The 23,187-nt window shown below is 46.3% G+C and overlaps 3 protein-coding genes across 4 annotated transcripts; all 3 read left to right on the top strand.

The window, feature by feature from the left end:
• The first annotated feature begins 1,119 nt into the window (after positions 1–1,119).
• On the top strand, positions 1,120–7,138 carry TREM1 (triggering receptor expressed on myeloid cells 1). 2 transcript variants are annotated; one of them, XM_074925564.1, is made up of 8 exons: positions 1,120–1,221; positions 2,153–2,503; positions 2,854–3,171; positions 3,804–4,133; positions 5,186–5,261; positions 5,641–5,756; positions 6,152–6,201; positions 6,656–7,138. In XM_074925564.1, the coding sequence occupies exons 1-8, from the start codon at positions 1,173–1,175 to the stop codon at positions 6,860–6,862; spliced, it is 1,497 nt and encodes a 498-aa protein (XP_074781665.1). In that variant the 5' UTR covers positions 1,120–1,172; the 3' UTR covers positions 6,863–7,138. The 2 variants fall into 2 exon arrangements, with proteins under 2 accessions (XP_074781665.1, XP_074781666.1); XM_074925565.1 differs by lacking the exon at positions 6,152–6,201 and having other exon boundaries at positions 6,656–6,765.
• Positions 7,139–10,240: 3,102 nt separating this feature from the next.
• On the top strand, positions 10,241–15,612 carry LOC141969591 (triggering receptor expressed on myeloid cells 2-like). Its single transcript, XM_074925527.1, is given in 5 exon segments — positions 10,241–10,318; positions 10,320–10,419; positions 12,949–13,293; positions 13,641–13,695; positions 14,084–15,612. Coding segments are annotated over 5 exon segments (795 nt in total). The 3' UTR covers positions 14,301–15,612.
• An 891-nt stretch (positions 15,613–16,503) lies between these two features.
• On the top strand, positions 16,504–22,009 carry LOC141969749 (trem-like transcript 1 protein). The gene is given in 13 exon segments (XM_074925826.1): positions 16,504–16,567; positions 17,195–17,393; positions 17,395–17,426; positions 17,429–17,482; positions 17,485–17,535; positions 17,973–18,000; positions 18,403–18,434; positions 18,437–18,618; positions 18,620–18,692; positions 19,859–19,958; positions 20,676–20,779; positions 21,001–21,053; positions 21,677–22,009. Coding segments are annotated over 13 exon segments (1,284 nt in total). The 5' UTR covers positions 16,504–16,524.
• Positions 22,010–23,187: the final 1,178 nt, after the last annotated feature.

Here is a 23,187-nt window from a genome sequence, read left to right as displayed (position 1 = left end):
TCTCGATCAGTGCAGAAAAGACGAGCAGACAGTATGAGAGTAACACTCAGAAAGGAAGATACACCATAAATCAAGACACCCAGAGGGGAGTTCTCAGCGTCACCATGGAGAAGCTTGCAGCACAAGACAGTGGGGAGCACTGGGGTGCTCTTTATGATGACTCTTGCCTCTGGTGAATACAGGAAATTAAGCTGGCTGTTTTCACAGGTGAGTGTCTTTTTTTTTTTTTTTTTTTTATTGGAGAAACTCCTTCCTCCTCATTTTTCTTGCAGACAAATTAACTTCCCAGGCTTGCTGACCCACCTGCTCCGCCTGTTCTCTGCTCCCTGTACTCCTCAGTTCATTTTACCTACTGGGCTGCTCCTGACTCCCAGTCCTCTCACGCTGTCATCTCCAGTTCCTGAATCATATGGGGGAGCCAAAAGGACATGCAGAGCCAGGAAGCTGCGTTTAGCTGTCCTTTCTCACACTGAGCCAACAGCCAGTCATGTCAGGAGCTGCTTTGAATAGATTATTCCAGTATTTGCATTGTTTCCCCTGTACTTAAAATCACCTCAGTCGTGCCTGTGGAGATAATGTGCAAAAGCCAGATGGTTCTGGTTTGGTTTCTCCAGCTGGGCACTCTGGGGGGAGGCACCTCGAGGGGTCTGTGCACGGCAGAGCACAGGGCGCAAGAGGGCTGGCTGGGAGGGTGGAGATCTGGGATCCCAAATAGCACGGCCCGCGGGAGGGTCCACGCAGGCACAGCCCTGGACTCATTGCCACCCTGGCTTTGAGGAGTCTTCCCAGCAAGGGACTGGGCAGAGGGCATCTTGGAGCCCAGGGAGAAGGGCTGGGACAGGGCAAAGGACCTGCTCCATCTCCCATGGCTAGGGATGGCCAAAGGCCACTGGTGCGAGGGCAGAGTGTGGCACGGCCAGCTGAGAGCAGCAAAGGGCCTTTGCCACGAGGATGGGCCAAGCTCTGCTCTCAGCCACTTCCTCAAATGCCCTCTGAAATTATCTTAATATCAGTTTTGTTGCAAAACATGGTGAAGGATTTCCGCGGGAAAGCAAGACCTCGGGCACTTCCTTGAGCAGCGTCACTGTGATGCAGGAGGGCTCACAAGACAGACACTTTTAAACGGGACCCGTCGGGCAGCCCCCAGCAATGCCCCTTCCCTGGGCTTGAGGATGGCCATGGAGCTGAGAGTCCTCCTGCTGCTACTGCTCTGCTGCCCAGGTAAGAGAAAGGCTCGGCATGCCTCGGGCTTCCCACACACCCAGGGGCAGTGGGACACCCTTCCCCACCTCCCGCTGCCTGTGGAGCTCCACAGTGAGGGGGAACCCAACACCAGCAGGACTCTGAGCTGGGCAACTCATGGCAGAGGTGGGGAGGGAAGGGGCAGCCCCAAATCCCACCATCTGGCTCCTCCAGGTTCCCAGGACAAACAACCCTGGGAGCACAGAGCTGTGGCATCTCCCGGTCAGCATTTTCCATCACACTGCCCAGCTCTGCTCGGCTCCTCCACCTGCACTCGTGGGTCAGGACAGGGCTGCCCGGGGGCACCTGCCTGCCTCCCCTGCCATCCCAGCAGAAAGCACAAAGCTTTCAGCACGTTGGGGAATCAAGGCAGCCCTGCACCTAGCACAGCCCCACATCCATGAGTCGCTGGGCATCCTCCGAGGATGTGGCGCGGAGGAACTGCAGGCTGTTGGGGTAAGCTCAGACCCAGCCATGGGTCGGGCGTTTCATCCCCAGCACACACACTGCCCCGGCTGCTCCCCTCTGCCCCATCCCACCATCCCGTACCGACGGCTGCTGGGCTCCACGGGGAGTGGGGAACGGTCCGTCTCCATTTTGCCTGCAGCGAGGAGCAGTAAGAATGGGTCTGGGCTGGTGGGGGACCTCCAAACCCTGCACCACCACGGGCTTGAAGGTCCGACACCTCTAGCACCCACATGTCTGTGGGTTTTAAATCACGGTTGTGGTTCCAGATCAAATCTCAACACCGGGCACCAGAAATCAACCTTCCCCTTTCCAAGTAGGTGGATTTAGCAGGGGGAACGGATCTTGGTTTCCAGAGTTTCTTCAGCCACAAGTGCCCATGGGGGAGGGTCTGAGGCAGCCCTGCATCAGCTCCCCCCTCCCTCATCTCATCTGATATTTACAGGTTTCCAAGCCCAAATACTGGAGTCTAAGGAGAGACAATCAGAAGGAAGCACACTCTATGTCCAGTGTCCTTACACTGCACAGGCTAACTCCTATCAGCCAAAAGTCTGGTACCGTGTGAGATATGGTGAAGTGGAGCTCTTAGCTCTGACGACCAACCCAACAAAATACTTACACACAAACCAGAGCACAAATGGGAATGTTACAATAGAGGACAACCCCATGCATGGGACTGTGTTCATCACCATGACTAACCTCCAGATAGAGGACTCGGGCATATACTGCTGTGCTTCCTTCTCCTACAGTTACGGGTATCTTCTACTAAAGGTGATCTCACTGCATGTTTTCAAGGGTGAGTACCTTTTTCCCCAGACAAACCCAAGTCCTGTCAGAAAGCAACATCATTCCTTTCCCCACTCTCCCACACAGCTATGTGACTTCCCCCAACCCTCACCGCCCCCCCACCCTCTCCAGCCTCACTCGCTGCCTTCCCCGCTCACACAGACACGGTGTGAAGGAGCCTCACAGACCCGGCTGGCCCTGCAGGCTCTCGGCTCTCTCTTATCCTGCCCTAAGTGATGGGCCATCCATGAGGGAGTTGCCCCAGGGCAGACTTTGGCCCAGATGCCAAGCTCAGGCCAGGAGGCGGATGCCCACATGCCCACCGCTCACGGGTCAGTGACTACACTTGCTCTTTTGCAGAGCTGCACGCGTGGGAGTTGGACAGTCTCTCTGTGCAGTGCAAATACAGCACCTGGGTGCACAGCACAGATGTCATAGCCTGGTGTCGAAAAACTCAGACTGACTGTAAAGTTGTGGCGAGGACAGGTTACCCTTCAGCACAGCGTAACAGCAAAGCTCTGGAAGACAGAACACTGATCCAGGTTGACAGCCAGAGAAGGACTGTCAGCATCACCATGCACAAGCTTCAGGCCCAGGACACTGGTGTGTACTGGTGTGGGCTCTACCAACACTCTCGTATCACCCTGATAATGGAGGCCAGCGTCAATGTGTCCAAGAGTGAGTACCTACTGCCAGCCAAATGTGGATGTTGGCACATTTCAGCCCCACCTCCCCTGCTGCTTCTCCCCCCATCCTGAGCCACACTGCTGCCACCGCACAGCCGACACCCATCTCTCCCTGTCTGTCTGTCTCCCTGGCAGACACGCTGACAGCTGTGTCCTGGGCCTGTGAAGCTCAGGCCTGGCCCTTCATGCTCTGGCTGCTCCCAGTAGAGACTCAGGGGAGGTTCCCATGGGCTCCCAATGCCTCCCAACAGCACCGATCCAGGGGCTCCAGGAGCAGCTTCCCTAGCTCAGCACTCGGGTCACCCACACTGGGCACTGCTGGGGACCTGCCCCCCTGCCAGGCATTGCTCTTCCTCTGGCCCCACAAGTGCCAGCCCTCCCTAGTCCTTGCCTCCCAGGCCCTGTGGGCACATAGTCCTTGAGAGAACCAGAAAAAGGGGACAGAACCCATCCAATTTGTAACTCATCTCTGCACAAGTAATCTGGGTCCAGTTCCTTTCCTCTCCTCACATCTGGAGGTAGAAGGAGATCCACAGAGCATTCCGCACACGGCATGTATTCCAGTGATGGGGTGCCATCGTGCTTGCCTTTGGATCTCACCAAACACACCGTGTTTTTTTCCAGGGACCCAACACCACACAGCCAAGGAGTCAGGCAGCCTCTCTGTGCAGTGTCCATACAGCGCCCCAGAGTATGGGGCTGTGAGTAAAGCCTGGTGCAAAGAGGGAGCTATGGAAGGCTGTAGCGTGCTGATCACCACAAATTCAAAGCCCTCACAGTACCAGAGGACATTTCAGCATGGCAAACTCACGATCCAAGACGACACTGACCAGGGGGTTGTCACTATCACCATGGGAGAGCTGCAGGCACAGGACTCCGGCGTGTACTCGTGTGTACTTTATGAACACGATCATATTTTCCGAATGGTGGAGGTTACACTCAATATTTCTGAGGGTGAGTACTGACCTGTAGGGAAATGTGGTTGGCTGTAGATTCCAGACTCACTTCCCTACTCTCTCCCTCTGTCCAGTTTACACCACCTCCAGTGATACATCTGATGTGTTTCCCTGCCCAAACCCTGCATCATTGTTCCTACTCACACTAACTACACTACGGACCAGCAGCAGGGACAGGGACCAGAACTGAACCACACGTGTGTGCTGTGTTGCTTCTCTTTTACCTGAGAGCAGCTTCAGTCATTTTCACAGAGGTGTTTCTGTCACTCTTTGTCATGATAGCAGTTCTGCCCCTTTATAGTAACTCATCCCTTGGCTTTCAAAGACAATATATTAAGACCTTCACATTTGGTTGCCAAGGGGACAACCTTTAGACCCATATTTTAAAGATTCGTGACTTCTAGGTTTTATTTCAGCATCATGTTTTAACAATGTGTGATAAGCACCTGATTGTGGCAGACCAGCACCATGCTGCAGCCTGGTTTTCAGGAATGTGACAGAGCAGCACTGACGGGATTTGGCAATCCAGAAGATGAGAGGGGATGGCACAATTCTCTAGGAGAAACTCCTAACACATGGGACTGAACGCAGGCTCCTGCACACACAACCTTCCCTGGGCACAGAAACAGTCCTGGAAGCAATTCTGAGTCTTTCACAGACAAGGCTCTTTGCTTAGTTCTTAGCAAGCCCCTGTCTGCTTAAGCACAGAATCGTTAATTACTTCATTGCTACCTGAAGATCTTTGCCACAGAGCATATCTGCTTGCACTTAGAGCCCTTCCTTCTGCCCTGATTTGGGGTGGGTACACACAGAGCGGGGCTCCTGCTGCGCCCCTTGCGCCTCCCTCCCTCCCACATTCTGACCTTTACGTTGCTTTTCCTGCTGCCAGCAAGTCTTGATGACACAGGTTACAGCCTGGGCAGCTTGTCTGGGCTGGGTGTCACAGAGGGAGTGGATTTATAGCCATGGTAGCAACAGCAAGGAAGTTTATCTGGTAAATGCAAAGCAGCCTAGTAGTGATTATTCTTTGTGTCACGTTTGTGATTGCAGTATCCGCCGGAACAACTTTGTTAGGTACTGGAGGCACAAATCAAGGAACTCCGTCTGGCGACAACCCAGCACCAAGGTAAGGCCTAAAGAAAGTCTCTGAGCTTGAACAGACACGAGTTATTAATGTCTCATCCACAATACTCCTGTCTTCCTGGGGTCGGTGGTCTCTGTGGCAAAACACAGGAGGAACAGGCAGTACCTGCTCCAGAGAGCCTGGATCTGTGCTCTGAGCTTTGAACAGTGACTTGTTTTTAAAGCCTGGAGAGTAATTTAAGAAAAGCTCAGAAGGCACAGCCAGGTGGAAAAATCATTGCTGCAGGAGAACCAGACCCTCCTGCCAAGTGCATAAAAGCTCTTTCTGTCCCTTTTTTGGTCACTGTTTGGTAACGGGCTATGCCAGCATCGTGTTGTGCTACCATCTAACGCTGGTAACTCCTTTGCTCTCCTGGCTTCAGCTCAAATGTCAACTTCTTCATCCTGCTCTCTGGGATCCTGAGCGTCCTGTTCATCCTGGCACTCATCAGCTTGGTAACACTGTGCGTCAGGCAGCGCAAGCGGCTGAAGGGAAGAGGTATGTGGAGACTGGTGATGCCTGGTGTTCTAGTCTGTACTAAACAGGCCCTTCTCTGGCCACCACTTCCACTCCAGGCGAGCTCATTCCCAACTCACAGTGCCCTGGAGAAGATAAGGCAGGTGCAGCCTGGGAACCTCAAGGCAGATTCCTGGCTGTGATCTCCTCTCACAATAAGTCAAAGCCATGTTCCTCCAGACTCTGCACAGGACACCTCTTAACATGTTAGAGGAGAAGTAAAGTGTTCACCAGACTCAGGGTAGATGGGCACACCCACTGCTTCTATCACTGGGCAATCCCACAGCTTTCTCCAAAACTCCCGAAGCACAGGCAATGCCCAGGCTTTTCACAAACTTCACTACTTCTAAAGCCTCTGGTTTGGGTTCTTTCCAAAGGTAACACAGAAGCAGAGGACATCTATGAAAAAACAGAGGGCACAGCACAGGTAAGGAAAACGATACATTTCCCATATGGTCCTGAATTCCTTACCAATAGCAGCTGGCTGACCCATCCGATGAGGACGTTGGTGCTCATTTTTGGTTGTGAGCAGGAGGGGAAATGCTGTTTGTCACAACACAGAGGAATGTTCCTAGGTGGAGAGAGACGGGGGTAATTAATTTAAGGAAACTCCAGTAGGAAAAAACCACAGTGGAGCAAATTCTAGTAACCTCTGAGAAATGACTCAAAGACTAGAAACCAAGGTTAGACAATGAGGTTGTAACCTGTATCCAGGAGAGGTGATGAAGGAAAGAGTTTTCTGTTCTTTCACCTCTGTCATGACCAAGGATAAGTTTTTACATTGCTTCTCCTTTTCTCCCCGAGAAAATCTTGTTCTTTTGGTAACAGCTGTGACCTGGCACTGAATCATGCTAACAAGTGTTTTCCCTTTCTTTTCACAGCTTGACAGCACTGGAAGAATAGAAAGTCCCAAGGATGACAGCAAAGACCTAAAATATGTTACCTTGAACTTTACATCCCAACTCATCCCCGAGGATCCTCTCTACTGTAATGTTGAACCAAGTCAGGCTCACAGGAAACCCAAAGATGAAAATGTGGAATATGCTATCATTGCACTCAAGCAGGTACCAACGAATGACAAAGGATGAAGCACGGAATCCCAAAACAATCCAGAAATGGGAGACAAGAACTGGAATACAAAGTGGGAATGGGGAGTAGAAGGTGTGTGGATGGACACTGGGGAAAGATCTAATTTTTTGCTGCCATGAGTATGTTGCCTATATATTTTAAGACCTCTCTCCTATTAGAGGCCAATGGAGAAGTTTGCCACGTGTGCAAATTCGCTTGGGTTAGGCAGAGGTGCTGGGTAATTGTCAGGATCCCTTGCACATCTGTTTTCCCCAATTCCATTAAAATACAACTCTTTTGGAGAGGCAGGTATGGAGGACTGACCTTCTGAAAAAGAGCAATATTCATCGGGACATGGATGGGTTTGGTATTTCAACTATGTTCACTGGTAGAAACTCTATCCCACGCCTAAGAGTTCAGCTACTATGGCCAAGAAAACTCATTCCAGTGCTGTAGGGATAAAACTCTAACCTTGCCGTGAGCGGGTTCATTTGCCATGTAATGGGTGGGGGATATGAGCACTGGATTATAAGAATAAGCAGAACCAGCATCTACCCAAAGACAAATAGCTTGAGGGTGTATTGCAACACAACGATCCGCTGCATTGCAGACTTTGCAAACCGAGGACTGTGCTGCCCGAATCTGAGCACCAGAAGGTCTTGTAGCTACAAAACACCACCAGTGTGTATAAGCGATACGGAGACTTGCTGAGATTGAATGCAAATTCCCCTTTTACCTAAATTTATCAGTCTGCTTAGGCAAGAAGTAAGATGGTAAGAAGCTTTCAAACTGAAGCTCAATGTTTAGCTTTAGATCAAGAAATAGAGTGCGCATGTTGGAGTTTGGGGGTAAGAGGGAGGGAAGGTGATGACACTACTGAGTGGATGTACAAGTGTCCCTTTACAGAGTGCAGGGGGTTGTGGGATGGATTCAGCGCAGCTGCTGTGGATTACACTAGTGAGAGTCTCCAACACTGTACCTTCTACACAGCTCAGTTATTTCCAAGCTTGAGGGCTGAATTTGCTCTCAGGGTCATCCACAGCCTTTGAGGTCTGTACATTAAAACCAGAATGAAGCAGCAGCTGAAATCTGAAGTCACAGGCATGGCTTCCCATGTGTAGCTTGTGCAGCCTGCCCCATCCTTTCACCACTCCCTCATCCAAGGCCCTTTGTTCAACAACTTCTGCCTGGCCTCCTGCCTTACACCCTCCGTTCCCCAGGAACACACAAACTGGCTGCTTACACCAAGGCGGTGTGGAATCGAGGCAAGCAGGGAGAACCAAAAATGAGTGTTTCTGGGGAAAAGAAAGAAGGGAACAACATGTGGTATTACACCAGAGGAGCGGACAGGGTGCTGGGACGTTTTTGGACAGATTTTGCCTTGCTGTGCTAACTGCAAAGGTGAGCCCTGAGCCAGACGTGAGGCTGGTCTGTACAGACAGTAGCACAGAGCCAGAAGCTGGTAGGCTGTGTGCAGAAGATGCAGGAAATGTGAGAGACAACAGAGGAAGGAGTATAAGAGGGCTGGTCTCAACATCAGATGATGTAACAGAAGGGATATGATGGTACTTAAGAGTGGATTATTTACAGATGAAAATGTCCAAGTCAGCCAGACGCACAATATATTTATAGATCTCCAGTGCTGCTCAGATGCAGGTTGGCAATTTCCAAGAGCTGCCACAGGAACACCAGGCTGGCTGGGACCTCATCAAACCCTGCTAACCAGAAATAATCACACCATCAACTTTCAAACATGTTTTTCCAATGCACTTGGTCTCTCACATTCATTGTTATGAGGCATCTTTGCAGCTCTGTGGGAATCGCCAGTCAGTCTCAGATGTACCTCTGGTTTTTTGCAGCACTTTGCTGTACCTCAAACAGCTCTTCCCAGCCTGTTCACCAGTGCAGCTGGTTCTGTGGAAGTTCTTTGGAAGACTACTACAAACCAGCACGCCTATTTCCAGCACTTTTTTTTTTTTTTTTCCCTATACCATAGAAAGCAAGCTTTCGTGGCTTCTCCTCAAGTCATAGACCAGTAATGCATGTGCAGCTTCATGGGAGAGCTCACCAGAGCCTTGGAAAGTGATACCATTACTTCCCCCTCTCTGCTGGAAACACTCCAAATGACACATTTGCTGCCTTTATTTAGCAGTCATGTGGTGAACAATATGAAATGAGTTTGCTGGGACTCGGTTCAATTTTTCCAAAAGACCAGAAACTCTGACACTTTATTTGGCTGCACCAAGCTCTGCAGACAGGTGGCAAATTTAAGGGGCCTGAACCACTGCTTGTCCAGGAGCCAGTCACATCCAACAGGCTTCTCTTGCTACGGCTGCAGCAGAGAAGCTGATCTATTTTTTGAGCTTTTTTTCGGAGTTGACACGTTTAATTTGAAAAGACAGAAAGAAAAGAAAATGCTTCTGGAAATGGTTCATTCTCCCCACGATTCCTCTAACTATTCATGCAGTTACACTAGGTCAAACAGTAGCAGAGTAATAGTAGAAAACAACTGAGTGGAAGTGAAACATTTTCAGGGTGGCAGTTGCTTCTGATCAAAGAGAATCCAGATTTGTGCTCACTGGAGCAAGAATGAACAAAAACTGCCATCAGTAAGCCTCACAGAGAATTTTTGGAGACTGTAAGGTACCGTTTTCCTAAACACTAATCAGAGGAAAGAAAAAGGTGGCACATTTTGGAATGGATGGACCCTTAGGTTTATCTGCCTGTTAAGAAGCAGACAGCACACGAGTTAATAAGTCAGGGTCTATTACTATTCGCATGGAGGATCTCCGAGTAAATAAGTTTTAAAAAGAAAAAATAGCAACGCATCCATATCATACCAGTTTGCTAACGCTAAAGGAGGCTCCCTTACCTGCAGTCTTGCATCAGTATGGCACTGACAGGCTCTGAATCAGTGTCCCCATCCCTTGATCTTATGTCCTCTCTTTTAGGCACAAAATACAGATGCCCATTTTGCTCATCTGAAGCACCTCACAGCTTCACCCAACACAAACCTTCCTGTCTTTGGCTATATGTCAAATAGGAATGCTGCATGTGCAGGCTCTTCTAAATCTTCTTTCTCCAGAAAATATCCCACAAGATTATGTCCTTGCCCTCCTTTCGCCCTCGTGATGCTGACTGAGCTACCTGCAGGGTCTCAGTGAGAGCTGCCCTTTCCCTTTTGGCTTTCCAAAATCCAGCCCATGTTGCCCTGGCAGACAGGCACCATCGCTGCGCTCAGAGGGACTCCGGGTACCAGGGTTACAGGCCATCCATCACATGATGCTCCCTTTCAGGCTGTCTAGACAAAATCATGGCTGCGTGTGGGCAATGCTGATGCCTGAATTTTCAGCCCACAAGAGAAATGCCTGTCCTTGGTGAATTGCTCAATATGCAAAATGAAAAAGATGCCAAGTTCCTGTGCTCATTCCTTCCGCCAGAGCAATGAGGAGGGAAAAGCAAGCTGCTCTTGGGCAAGAGCCTTTTTCACTTTTCTCCAGACTCTTCTCTTGTCCCCTTTGCTGCTCGGCTGGCATGGAGAAGCTCGTGCACCTCATCTTCTTGATCTTCTTGTCAGGTAAGAAGGCGTACATGGCCTGGGGTTTCAGCTGAGATAGGGCAAAGGATTACTGCAAAACTTAGCCTCCACTTGAACCTCGTGTGAGGTTACTGATAAAGCTATGGGAAAAGACTGTACAGGTTTTAAAACACAGTAGCTTTTTCCTGGATGCAAAGGCATCTGCGTTGTAGCATGCAGTTCTTTGGAAGACCAGTGCAAAGATCTGCTAAAGGGTCTCACTGCCTGTGTGTGCACTGCGAGGCCCCATGCAATGCAGGCGGAGGGAACACAATGCAGTGTTCTGTGCTCTGCTCTTCCTCCCCAGTTATACTGCAGGGATGGCAGACTCCCTCCTCAGAACTTGCTCTTTTCCCTTAATTTAACAAAGGGCCAGCGATGAGCCAAGTGCTCAGCTTTGCTCGTCGGGATCCTTTTGTGTCTGAACAGGAAACACCATCGACAGAATAAAATGTGAAATTGCAGAATCACATTTATTTGCATTGGTAGGGCTTCGAGTGTAAATTGCAGCAGCTAGGGTTCAAGAGGAGGAAAATGTAACTCAACGAAGGGGACATCTCTGAAATCTTGGGCAGTTGCCTATTTTCAGCTTGGAAAGCAATGTGCGTCTGAAAGGAGAAACAAGGCACAGGGGCCCAGCTGGCAGCCCTCTCTCTCCATCTTTGATCCCAGATATTCGCAGCAGTGCACAGAAAGGGCAAGAGATTCAGGCTTTGGGAGCACAAAAAAACCTTTCTCCAAAATCTGAACGAGTTTGGAAGAAAGTCCACTATACGTTTTTCAGTAGCACACAACAAGGGAGGGGGAACACAAATAGTAAATGATCTGTCAGCAGAACTGGTTGAAAAGATAATGACGCAAAGTTTTCCACAGAGGCATCAGCAAATCTTTAAATGCCATGATTCTGATCAAGAGATTTTTTTGCGGTGCTCTTTCTATTTGAAACAAAACAAAAAACCAAAATGCGGGGGCTGTTCCAGGAGCTGAAGGGGCAGAACTGGAGGTGAGAATGGGTCCACAAGAGGAATAGGAGAGGGAGTTAAAATGTTCAGAGGGATTGGACAGGACTGGACGGGAGATGCAGTGAGGTAAGCCTTGACTGGAACAACTGAGTGGAGCAAAATAGCAGGATAAAGACTTGTAGGTGTCAGATACTTGGAGAGCACAGATCCATTTTTATGCTGCCTTCTAGTCAAGCCTGAAAGATCTTCAGAGTTTTTAGTTTATAATTCACTTAGAATAGTTGAAATTATTTTAAGAAGTGTTATGAAAAGGCTTGGCCAGCACAAAGTCCCACGAGAGCCTGTTTTTTAATTTACTTCCATTTTATCACTACTTACGGTTTCACAGAAGGCACTAGCCTCTGAATTTTCACTAGGAATATAGAGATTTCCACAAATACCACAGTGCACTTCTCTCTAAAAGTATTAATAGCACAAACTGTCCCCTCTGCCTTTCCCTACCATAAAGAGGAATGGAAATTTAGAAACAAGGAACTAAGGCAGAAAAGAAAAAAGACCAAGCAGCCAAAGACCAGTTGTCAACATGATTAAAATGAATAGGATATTAAAAGATAGGGTGAAAAAATTTGCTAAAATCCTGGATTTAGAAATTAGGAGTGGGATTAAGAAGTAAACTCCTAAACAGCTAGCTGGGCACTGGTTTGTAGGTGTCACTGTGATTCTAGGGGATTCATTTTCCAGCACTGTGTTGCTTCTCTCTCGCTGTGTAAAGAGCTTTAAAATGGGGATAAACTTAATGGGCATTTACTGCGAAGGACCGTTTCCACTGCAGAGGGTATTCCAAAGCTAAATCTGCATCTGTGGACGTATGTGGAAGTGCTGAGCTCTCGACCTGAAGCAAGGTGCTTTGCTGCAGCTGTATGCAAGTAAGCAGGTTGGACATTGCAGAGCAAGCCTAGCCTAAGGAGAGCTACACAGAAACAATTAGTCATTGTTTGGTCAAGCCGTGGTTTTATGAGCTGCCTTGTAAAAAGAGCTTTTAAAAATCAAGACAGATGTCAACTCAATCTACCTGAAGGCTCAGCTTCACGCTCCTCAGGACGAGAGGAAAATGCAAGTTTATATTTAATTGCCTAATCATGCTGACAAATGGCTTCCCCTTACTGGGCAGGAGCCCAATGATTACAGAAAAGTGTGATGAGGTTGAGCTCCAGACTGCAATCCAGAGCAGGGCCAGAAGGGAAGGCAAGGACCAAAATTTCCTGAGCTTCAGAAAATCTGCAATATTAATGAAGTTGATGTCTCCTCCTTCCCAAGAATAGCTGCCTGGCAAGAGCCAAGTAACACCCCAGTCAGAGGGCTCACTACATCTGAAGAAAGTCTGAAGCAAGACTCTGAATCTGAGCACACTGTATCTTTCATGGGGGGCGCAGAGAGGTGACAGCCCTACAGCAGACAGCAGCCATCACTAGAGTTGTAAAAGATGAGAATGCTGTTTAGTATAAACCTAGTGGTAAGGGATAGATAGCCGATAGACTTGGCTCACCCCTTCGTCCTTCTCTCCTAGCACCCTGTGCTGCAGAGAACGTCACTGTGGTGTACGGAATGGAGGGGGACACCATTTCTGTCAACTGCACCTATAACCCCTGGCAGCAGCGGTGGAGAGAAAAGAGCTGGTGCAAGCAGATCGATGAGACCACGTGCCAACACGTGGTGAGTGCCCGACGCTTCTGGCTGCCGTTCCTAAAGAACAGGAACGGCACCACCTCCATCAGTGACAACGTCCGCGAGGGCGTCCTGACAGTGACCATGAAGCGACTGAGGAAGCAGGATGCTGGGCTGTACCAGTGCAAAACTGACTACCTGGGGGAAACAAACAGCTTAAGGAAGGTGCAAGTGGAAGTGCTGACAGGTACGTCCTGAGGCTCTGAATTTCATGAGTTCTTGCTTAAATTTCACGTGTCTGCAGATGCCAAGGCCTCACTTCAGTGAACATCTACTTTTGTCCTACTTTAAGGAGGAACTGTGTTTCATTGCCTCTTTTTAGTTCCTGATTTACAGCAACATGACCTCACTGTTACAGGACATCTAACACACATCATCTGCTTATTGCTGCACAGATTAATCTTCTAGCACACAGCCCTGTGCTCAGTCTCAGCTTGGTTATATCTAAATTTAGCTGGGGCACTGGTGTTGGTGACACCAATGAGTATCACCCAGAAACATCTGCAGACTAAACTGTTCTTTTTCTATCACCAGCTGTCCTGGACACCCAAATGCCAGAGGAGCCTAGAGCTGTGCAGAGCATCTCCAGGTAAAGCATAAAACTTCCCATGTTGTGATTTCTTCCTAGGACTAAGGCAGATTAGCATCAGCAACCCCATTTGCAGCTGAGAGGAATACCACCACATGCGTATTCTCTACCTTTTCCTAATCTATGACAATTCCTAGAGCTGCTGGGGGGTTTCTAAACAGCAGCTTTATCCTAATCTAGAAAATTCAGTGCTTCAGTGCCAAGCAAAACAACTCCTGCCAATGGTAATTTATCGCTGTGTGAGATGACATATTATAGTTGTTCTAACCTCCCAGGCTCTGTTGTGCACAGGCAGGGACTGCCTGTTGCGGGAGATGTTACCATCTTCACATTGTGTACTGCAAGAGTTTCTTTGCATCCCCTTCATTGTTGTATTTATGGTTTACAGCATCCCTCCTGAAGCTGATTTCACTGTCTTCTATATCATTGCTGGATTCCTGGTTACTAAGTTTGCGGTGGCTGTGCTGATCTTTATCATTGGCAACAGTAGGAAGAACAGAGAAACAGAGCAGAAGAACCCAAGCTTGAATGAGCAGCAGGTCCTCCCTTTTGCTGATGGCTCTGCACGTGGTGGAATCAGCCCCTCCTGGGAGAGCACTGCTTAGGGCCAAACCAAAGGGATTCCACAGAGAAATGAACATCAAGCATTTGCAGGCAAAGCTTTGCCACCTGCCTTAAGAAAAGGATCGCCTGCTAAACACAGATATCGATGAACCCATCACTCTGGAGGGGGAATGTCACCATCTACCACCTCTTCTCATTGGCGCTGACCAACTTTTGCCAGCACAAATGAACTGAAAAGATGCTGCCAGTAACCCCTGAACCTAGTGGAAGAGGACAGGATCAAGGGCCAGAGGGAAAGGAGGAATATGAAGTCTTTCTGTCAAGAGATTCAGCACAGACTTATCTATGTGCAAAGATGCTTCCCCAGGCATGGTAAAGGTGAGAGAGCTCTACTCAGTTTTCCCCCAGCTCATTGCTAGGCCAGAAAAAAACCTGTTACTCTATCCAGCTACAGGCAAATGCTTTGTTATAAATGAAACTACAGATACACCAGTAAACAGAAGTTCAGGTAACACATCTCAACAACCCTGTGTCGAGCAACTCACAAGCACATCCACATAATGTAAAAATGGAGACATGGTTCTGTCTCAAATGTCCAAGAAATCTCTCATGATTCACTGAAGATCAGTGTTAAAGAACTAATAGCTTTTTTGAAGGTGTCCTACATGTAAAACATATAAACATGTAAAACATATAAAACACTCAAATGCTTCCCCTGAAAGCATGAAATGTAACTAGCACTAGATGATTTGTAATGAAAGCTAACATTATTATTATTTGTCTAAAAATCAGCTTTACTGAGACTCCACTCTCTAAATACTGAAGCTTTTGACACACTTTTGGCAATGCAATGCTCTGCTATCATCTCCAGTCAGTGCCAGGAGCTGTGCCACGCCACCACACAGTTATTCCAGTACTCATCCCCAGCATCATTCTACCAGGGTTTGAACTGAGACCCATCAGCTTCAAGTCATCTCAGAGCGCTGACAGGTGAGAGGAGATTCCGTCTCTCAAAAACTGCCTTGGATAGTGTGGATCCCTGGTGAGCAGTCGCTGTGGAAAGGCAGAAGGAACTTCAGAACACAACAGAAAGGGCTGTGAAGGCTACGTGCAGCTCTGAACCTGCTGCCTCATTTCTCAAATGACTTTGTGAACAAAGAATGAACTGTCTCTCTGTATTTCTCCCTGTATTTTTTCTCCCCTCTCAAGGGGATGTTAATAACATGTGATCATTGTTCATGACTCCCCAAAGTGAAGCTGCATTTAGGTCTCCCAGGAAGACCCCAAACCCAAGGGCATTCACACTTCTCTTCCCTGCGCTGCCTGCAAAGCTAAATAAAATCAAACTGATTATCTGACTCAGTGTAGATTCATGCTTAAAGAGCTGCAGTACACCAGATCACAATACATCACCCAAGAAAGAGGCAACACTTAAAACGTGCCGGTGTGTTTATAATGTACAGAAATGCTCTGAGCCAGCTGGGCAGGTTGGCACATGCAGCCAGCTCCCTTTAGCACCACGCCGAAACAGCAGCTCAGATCCCCGAACCAGATCAAGCTCTGATTGTGTTCTGCCTAAACTGATTTCCTCTATTTCCAGAGGGTAAATTAGCCCATACATAATCACACACCACTGCAGCTGTACTAACACAAACTTAGTCTCAGTATTCCCAGATGGGACTGTGGTGCCCAGCTAGACATGCTATAAAACAAGAGAATCACAGCTCTAACCAGGAGATCTGGATCCTAGTTCCAGCTGCAAACTGTTGAGAGACCTCAGGCAGGGCCATCCTCTGCCTCCGTGATGGCACAGGGATGGTTCTCTACCGCTGTACAAGGGCTTTGGGAACAAGGGATATAAAACTTGCATTTAAGTAAATGCAAAGCAACAGTAACGGTGAACACATCAGACTGAAAGCTGCTCTGTAATATATCCAGGTAGCACTAGAGACTAAAAATGCCCATTTCTTTTATGCCCACATGGCCTGATTGCTAAATATGGCTATCTAGACAACAATATGTTTAAAATGAAAAAGCAGCCAGTGAACATTATGCAGCCTTTCCACCCAAGAAGTAATATTAAGATTGTGGTTAAAAGATATTCTCAGCAATTCCAAACTGGCATCATCACTCTGGGCAGTGGACGACTACAAGTGACGGAGCAAGTTAGCTTCCTCTGCAACAGAGAATTTCTCAGTGATAAAGAAGCTCTGGGATATATATTTTTTTTTTTCCTCTCTGCCCTAAAACACTTTCTACTTCACAATGGGGGGTTTTCCAGCCCTGCTGCTCTTGCTGGCACTACCAGGTAAGGCTCAGACTCTTTATTTCTCGTCGGAACAGGATGCTCTCTGTGCCGTTGCATGCCCTGCACACTGTTACTTGCCTGAGTGGATTTTATTCAGGCCATCTATATCCAGGCACAGAATGAGATTCCTAGAAGTCAATGAGGGGGGAGGAAACACTCAGCCTGAAATTTGCTTCTTTTAATTATACAAGCTTTTGGGGTTCTTTTTTCTTATAGTAGTTCTGTAGTCTGACCAGAAACTGAACTTCATGGTGGGACATTTGACAATCTTGGCCCCTTTCTCCCTGAAGTTCTCAGTGTGAAATCACCTAGCACATGGGGAGGAAAATCTGTGCTTGTTGCTCGCCCCTGATACATCATGGATCAGGTATTGTCACAGACAGGCTAGCTGCTGTTTGCTTTCTTATTGCAAATAAATACTGAGTCCACAGAGAAGAACAATGGGAATAAAAATGGGAAAAGGGTAGTGGTACTAAGGCTAAGGCTACATGTTTATTTAGGCAAACCTACAGAATTAAATTACTCTTCTCAGATGCCCAGCCTGAGAGTCCCAGTGGTATAATTGAAGAAAAACTGGCATACTAAGCTGTGACTAATTGTAGCATGATTTTCTTCTCTCTGTGGAAGAATCATGCACGGCAGGAGAGAACACGCAAGTGTTCCTGCATGCAGAGGGAGAGCCCTCCAGAACTAACTGCTCATATGACGTGCACAAAAGCTTACATGAGAAGAAATTTTGGTGCGAGGAGCTGTTGGAAAAGTCTTGTCCAGTCTCAGCTTTGAGTTCCCCTTTAAAAGAAAGTATTAACCATAGCCATGCATCCTTCAGCTGATGTTACAGACTCTGGGTGTGGCTGGTTTCTGTCATCATGACAGCACTTCCAAGAGAGAATTCTGGCACACGTCAGTGTGGGGTGATCTGAAGAATATTCTGCTGCAAAGAACACAGATGGTGGTTTCACCTGAGAGTGAGCTATGAGGCCAACAGTGCACTGGGTGGGAGACAGCCAAAATAAATCAAGAATGATGTGTCATCTCCATTTTTGTTTTGCAGGAGAAGCTGGTGTATCTAGACATGGAGATCCCACTAGAGGTTATCAAGGACAGGGTAAAATTCTATTATATAATTCAACATAGAACCACAATATGTACCTATATGTATGTAGAGGCAGAGAAGGCCAGGAAATTATTTTTGCTATATAAAATAAAAATGTTTAAAAGGAAAAAAAAAAAAAAAAGTCAATATTTATGCATTACCATCAAAAACAATGAATACAATTTTGTAGGATTGTATTAATCAAAACCAAATGGGGTTGGGACAGAAATATTTCAAATAAGTTATTGAAAACTAAAAACCGATACGTGCTTTTGCACAAAATTTTCCATTCTATTAAAAGCGTTTTAGAGTCACAGACACCTGTCGCACAGAAAAGGTTTAATAACTCCTGTAGAAGACTTGTGAGGTGGAGCAGCACCATCTTAAACACATGTATAAGAAATATGCTGAGGTGGCTCCACGTCCCAGCAGGTGGGGAATTTGCCAGCAGTAACAGCCCAGAACCTGACCCAGCTCGTGTTCAGGAAGGGCAGCAAAAACCCCAATTTCCCATTTCCCACCCCAACTTCATCTCCCGTGGTCACCCTCCTCAGACTGTGGCTGCTTATTTCCTTCTCTTCTGCAAGTTCTCCTCGTGCTGGCGTTAGTTCTGCCTCTTTGTTGGGTGAGATGTATGCCACTATGGGGATTGTTTTTTCCTGTCTTTTCCCTCTAACGAATCACCACTCTGCTTTCTTTAGAACTCGTAAAGCTATCTGAAAAAAAAAAAAAAAAAAAGGGACTCCCTGTCCCTCCACTGCTCCTATTCTCTGATAGCCTCAGGAAACTTCAATGTTTTATTTGGTGCAAAATGGTGTCCCAAATTAGATGTCAACCTATTATCAGAGGTAACTCTGATCAAAGTATTGTTAAAATAGGAAGGACCAAAATGATGAATGACTTCTCATGGAAAATTATTAGAGTGTGGCTGAAAAAGCTCCAACTTAATGACTCAAGGAGAATATCATCTTGAGAGTCATTTCCAGGGGAGAAACAAACTACTGAATAAGATCATGCTGGAAGTTTTGGGTGAGTTAATCAAAGAATTAATGATCTTCTAAAAGTCAGCAATTTCTTACCACTTGACAAGAAAGATTACAGGTCAATGTTAAAGAGCTCCCTTCTAAACTTGGAAATTGCCTCAGACACAGATAATTCCCGAATTTCTTTTTTTTTTTAAAACAAATTTTTAATATATAGTAATGGTATAAACAAATTGCAGCCAACTGGTGGGGGGAGTCTGGCTTGGCTTCATTGACTAATGAAATTTCAGATTTACATCAGCAGATGAAACAGACTCCAAACAATCTGAATCTTTGCCTGAATTTCTGCCTGAATTTGTCTCTTTGCCACTGTTCGTTAGTAAACTTCTATATTTTAACACCTTACTTCCTTTTCTGCTTTTAGCCAAAAAAAAAAAAAAAGATACTTAGTGGAAGCTATTCTTTGATTTGTCTGACATGGCTGAAAAATGTGTATAGAAATCACACGATGCATCTTTTTTCTAAGATGCTTCCGTTCTAACAGCATTCAAGTGCCCAAATAAACAATTCAGTTTTCATCTAGTTCTCTAAAATGGTATGAATTTTCATGGCTGACCTACATCCTCGAGAAAACTTGTCTCCTGCAGGAGCTGTCCTTTCCCTTTGATCTGTCACAGGACCCAAACTTGGAAGGAAAGCAGAACCCAAATCGCATTTGTCCCTCCGCACACGATATTAAGTAGGTTTTTCAAGGCAGCATGCAATCAATTATCAAAGATTCTTGTGCAAGAATGACAAAAACACCAGAGGACCACAACCCAAAGGGAAGAAAACTGGAATCACATGATGTCTGTTCTTGTCCTACTAGCTACTTACTACTAGCTCTCTGGCTGGGCCTACACTTGATGTTTTCATTTAGATACACAGATAACAGGTACTATCTATCAACAACCCAAACGAAACTCCCAGCTCTTACCTGAGGAACTGGTTGATCCCATTCCCATGATTCAGCTGCGCTAACTAACCTTCTTTTATTGGTAAATAGCACAGGATGAATTTTCTTGTGCAACTTCACAATTTCATAGCTAACAAGCAAGCAGTAACTGTGGATCATTCTACAAACCTGCAAAGCTGGATTTTTTGGCAGGAGGAAAAGTCACCAGGGATGGATTGATGTGGGAAAATCACCTGCTCTTTGTTTTTTTTTTCAAGGGGAGAGCTGGAATCGGGATGCAGATTTAGACACCATTACATTTCCCACTAAGAAGGTGGATGTTGCCAACCCCACAGATGACAGCAATAAGGATCACAGGTAAAAAATGAAGACTCCTAGTATAGCATTTTGGATGCACTGCAGGATTTGAGGAGTGGTGTGACAAACAACTGAGGCGTGTACACACACACACAGAGGCTTCCCCTTCTCCCCAAGTCCCATGAAAAGCTGCAGAAGGTTCCTATCCATTTCAGGAGCACTAGGCAAGGCTTCTACTGAAAATGCTCAGTTTGACTGTGTTCTTACTTTCTACCTGGTTAAAAAAGGGACAACTATATGGGCCATGCAGTGCTACGGTGACTCTGCCTTTTGTACAAGCAGCCCAGCCTAAAACCACCGGCTAAACAACACAGCATGTCAGATGAGAGTTATTACCAGGCCTGATCAAAGGTGACCCTATTAATGATCCTGATCAAAGACAGACCATGAGAAGGGCTACTGCATCCTGATGAGGGATGCCTTTGAACTCTGGTAGCACTGCAAATGACTGCAGGAAGAGAATTCAAGCTCCTAAGTATTCCCCACGCTTGCCAAGTGCCAAAGAAAATACAGCTGAGATGGATCCTCTGTGGCTGTAGATCAGAACTGACCTCATGGAACCACGCTTGTTTAGAGACAGCAGGGGTAATATTTGCGTGCTGAATTTTTATCCAGGAACCATAATCCATTTTCAAACACACAAAATCCCCTCCCAAATTAACCTGGTCACCTCTGGAGCTGTAAATAGTAATGGAGATATCATACTTTTCTCCGCAGGACTCTCTATGCTCTCATGGTGCTGAGTTCTTTCCTGCCTACCACTGCTCTGATTGCTACTGTTGTACTCCTCATCACCACTTACAACAGAAGGAAAAGGGCAGGTAAAGCTCCCTAATCCTCTTGCCTAGTTTTCCTGCCCCCACAGCTTGTTGTCCCACCGGGTCTGTTCATAGCAATCATTGTCCAGGGCGACAGTGAGACTGTGCTGAGAGTGAAATGCAAGATGTGAGTTGAATCGCAGGGAAGGCATAGTGGGGGGAGTGATTTTTAAAATGAAAATGTAAAGGTTTAGACTCAAAGGAAATTCTGTCCTTCATGGCAGGAAAAGGGATGGACTTGGGCAGACACCCTTCTTTCAGACAAGCAGCACTGCAGGTAAGACATCATGAACAATCCCACATTCCTGGTGCTTTGCTGGATCTCTGTGATGCAAAGGCATTGGGTCCGTGTTCACTACTCACGGGGGGGTATAAAACACACAAGCATCCACACGTGTCCACTCAAGGTAGCAGACTAAAGCTAGCTGTCTGTGTGTGTTAATTGTCTGACATCTTGTTGCAAAGCAGACACAACCCGACTTGGTTGAGTAAGTCATAGCCCTTCTGCATATTTTTGTTTATAGTACTCTGAAAAAATAAGTATAATAACAAATATATATTTTTGATAATTAACTGGCCTTGAATCTTTAGCCACATCACCAAAGTTTCTCATCAAAGGAAAACTTCGCTAGTTGTAGTTGCCCTAAATATTTGGTGTGTTAACTGCTGGTGCAACTACCCAGTCAGTCCCTTAAATCTTAGGAAGTGGAGTTTTGTACAGAAGTTGTATTAACTTCTCCGAGCACAGTTTTTCCATGCATCCCCTCCCCTCCTCCCCAGTTTCATGATACAAGGAGAAAATATTTGTAGTTGTAGATGAACTAAGACTAATATTCAGAGGCAAAAAGTGCTGAATTTCTTTTTTTTTTTTTTTTTTCATTCTTTGTGGCCGCTCAGAAGGACAGAAGAAACAAAGCAAGTAGAATGGCAGAAGGGGAACTGAATGACAGTACAGTCTATGCTGTCATAAGGCACCAACCTCAGCCAAAACCGGAAGATGTTACATACGTCAACATACAGCCCTCACCAAAAGTCTTCTTCCACGTTCAAGAACCATCAGGCAACTCAGTTTCCTCAGGGCCTGTGGAATACGCTACTGTTATCTTCAGAGACTCAACTCCACGTTCTGGAACTGAAAAGAGAAAGCCAGGCCCGCCTAAACAGAGCAGCACAAAGCCCTGGGCTTGTTCACAGAATTTTGCTGAAGTGCCCTTAGAAACAACCCATCTGTAACCGGTTGCTGCAGCTGGATACATACGGGGTGCGTGGCAGAAAACAACAGGATGAGGTTCGTGGGTGCACAAACCTTCCCTGAAAAAAATAACTGCCCTTTTCTAATAGTACAGGATCACAATTCAGCTACTGGTAAGCAAATGTAGCAGAAAGCTGTGGCATATTTGCTTTTTCTAAATTGTTCTATTTTTAAACAACAGGCGACTATAAACCCAAATACAGGAAACTGGTTCTCTCTGGTAGCGACTGATACAGTGTCACAGTGAGATATGGGGACACGATGTTTCCTTTTAGGCTTTCTTCAACAGCTCACTTAAATACTCATATATAAAATGTTAATTACTGCCCACTCTGATGAGATCCAAGTCAACAAAGTGGTAAAGAATCCGATTTGTTTTAAACACATGAGCTGTTTCATGGAATTCAGAGAGACAAGTAATGCATTTGGCATGTTTTAGTAAACAGGTCTTATTGAAAAATATTTGTCCACATTACAGTATAAAATGCCTTCAGCTTGAACACATGGGTGTAGAATTTACACACAACATTATTTATTTATTTTTACAAAGAAATAACTTTGCATTTCCTTGACTTTAGTGCTTGTTGCTTATTAATGCCACACCCATGCTACAGTACAAATCCAGCTTGATTTTATTATAAATTACATGTTTTGATCAAACTACTGAATCCTGTTATCATGGTGATATGTACAAACATCCATTAGGGATTACGGATAAATCCCAAAATTCATCTGACTGAGATTTTCATCTTAATTCTGTGAGTTGGACCTCGAGGATGCTGAATATGATACAAAAATGGGTTTAAGTTTTTGGTATTGAGATTGCAAGAAGACTTCAACCTCGGTACTGGGTGGCATGGGAGGAAAAGAATGTGAAAAGGCAGAGAATAAGTCCATGAATCATATAAACTCCACTCTGCCTGTGAGTGCTTGTACAGTTGTGAAGGGTATGGGGGAGAGGCGGGGGGAGAGAAGAAGGAAATTCTGTTGACTGGTCTGATGTGGCTACATGATAACAGATTATTTTGTCCCTCTATTGCAAATTTTCTGAAAATAAAGCTAGAAAAAAAAACCAAAATGTAACAGCTCAAGAAATCAATTTCTGGCTTCCTAAACAGGTTTGCATGAGTTCATTGTTCACTTCCTGTCCCAACTTCCC

The sequence above is a fragment of the Athene noctua genome, chromosome 23 (assembly GCF_965140245.1).
Source record: "Athene noctua chromosome 23, bAthNoc1.hap1.1, whole genome shotgun sequence".
In the NCBI taxonomy this organism is placed as follows: Eukaryota; Metazoa; Chordata; class Aves; order Strigiformes; family Strigidae; genus Athene; species Athene noctua.
This window is presented reverse-complemented; position numbering and strand designations above follow the sequence as displayed.

Bases quoted from the DNA above. Each gene is read 5' to 3' on its own strand.
- TREM1 (XM_074925564.1), top strand. From the start codon at position 1,173: ATGGCCATGGAGCTGAGAGTCCTCCTGCTGCTACTGCTCTGCTGCCCA. The intron at 1,222-2,152 runs GTAAGAGAAAGG...TGATATTTACAG, and splicing joins GCTACTGCTCTGCTGCCCAG to GTTTCCAAGCCCAAATACTG. The intron at 6,202-6,655 runs GTAAGGAAAACG...TTCTTTTCACAG, and splicing joins AAACAGAGGGCACAGCACAG to CTTGACAGCACTGGAAGAAT.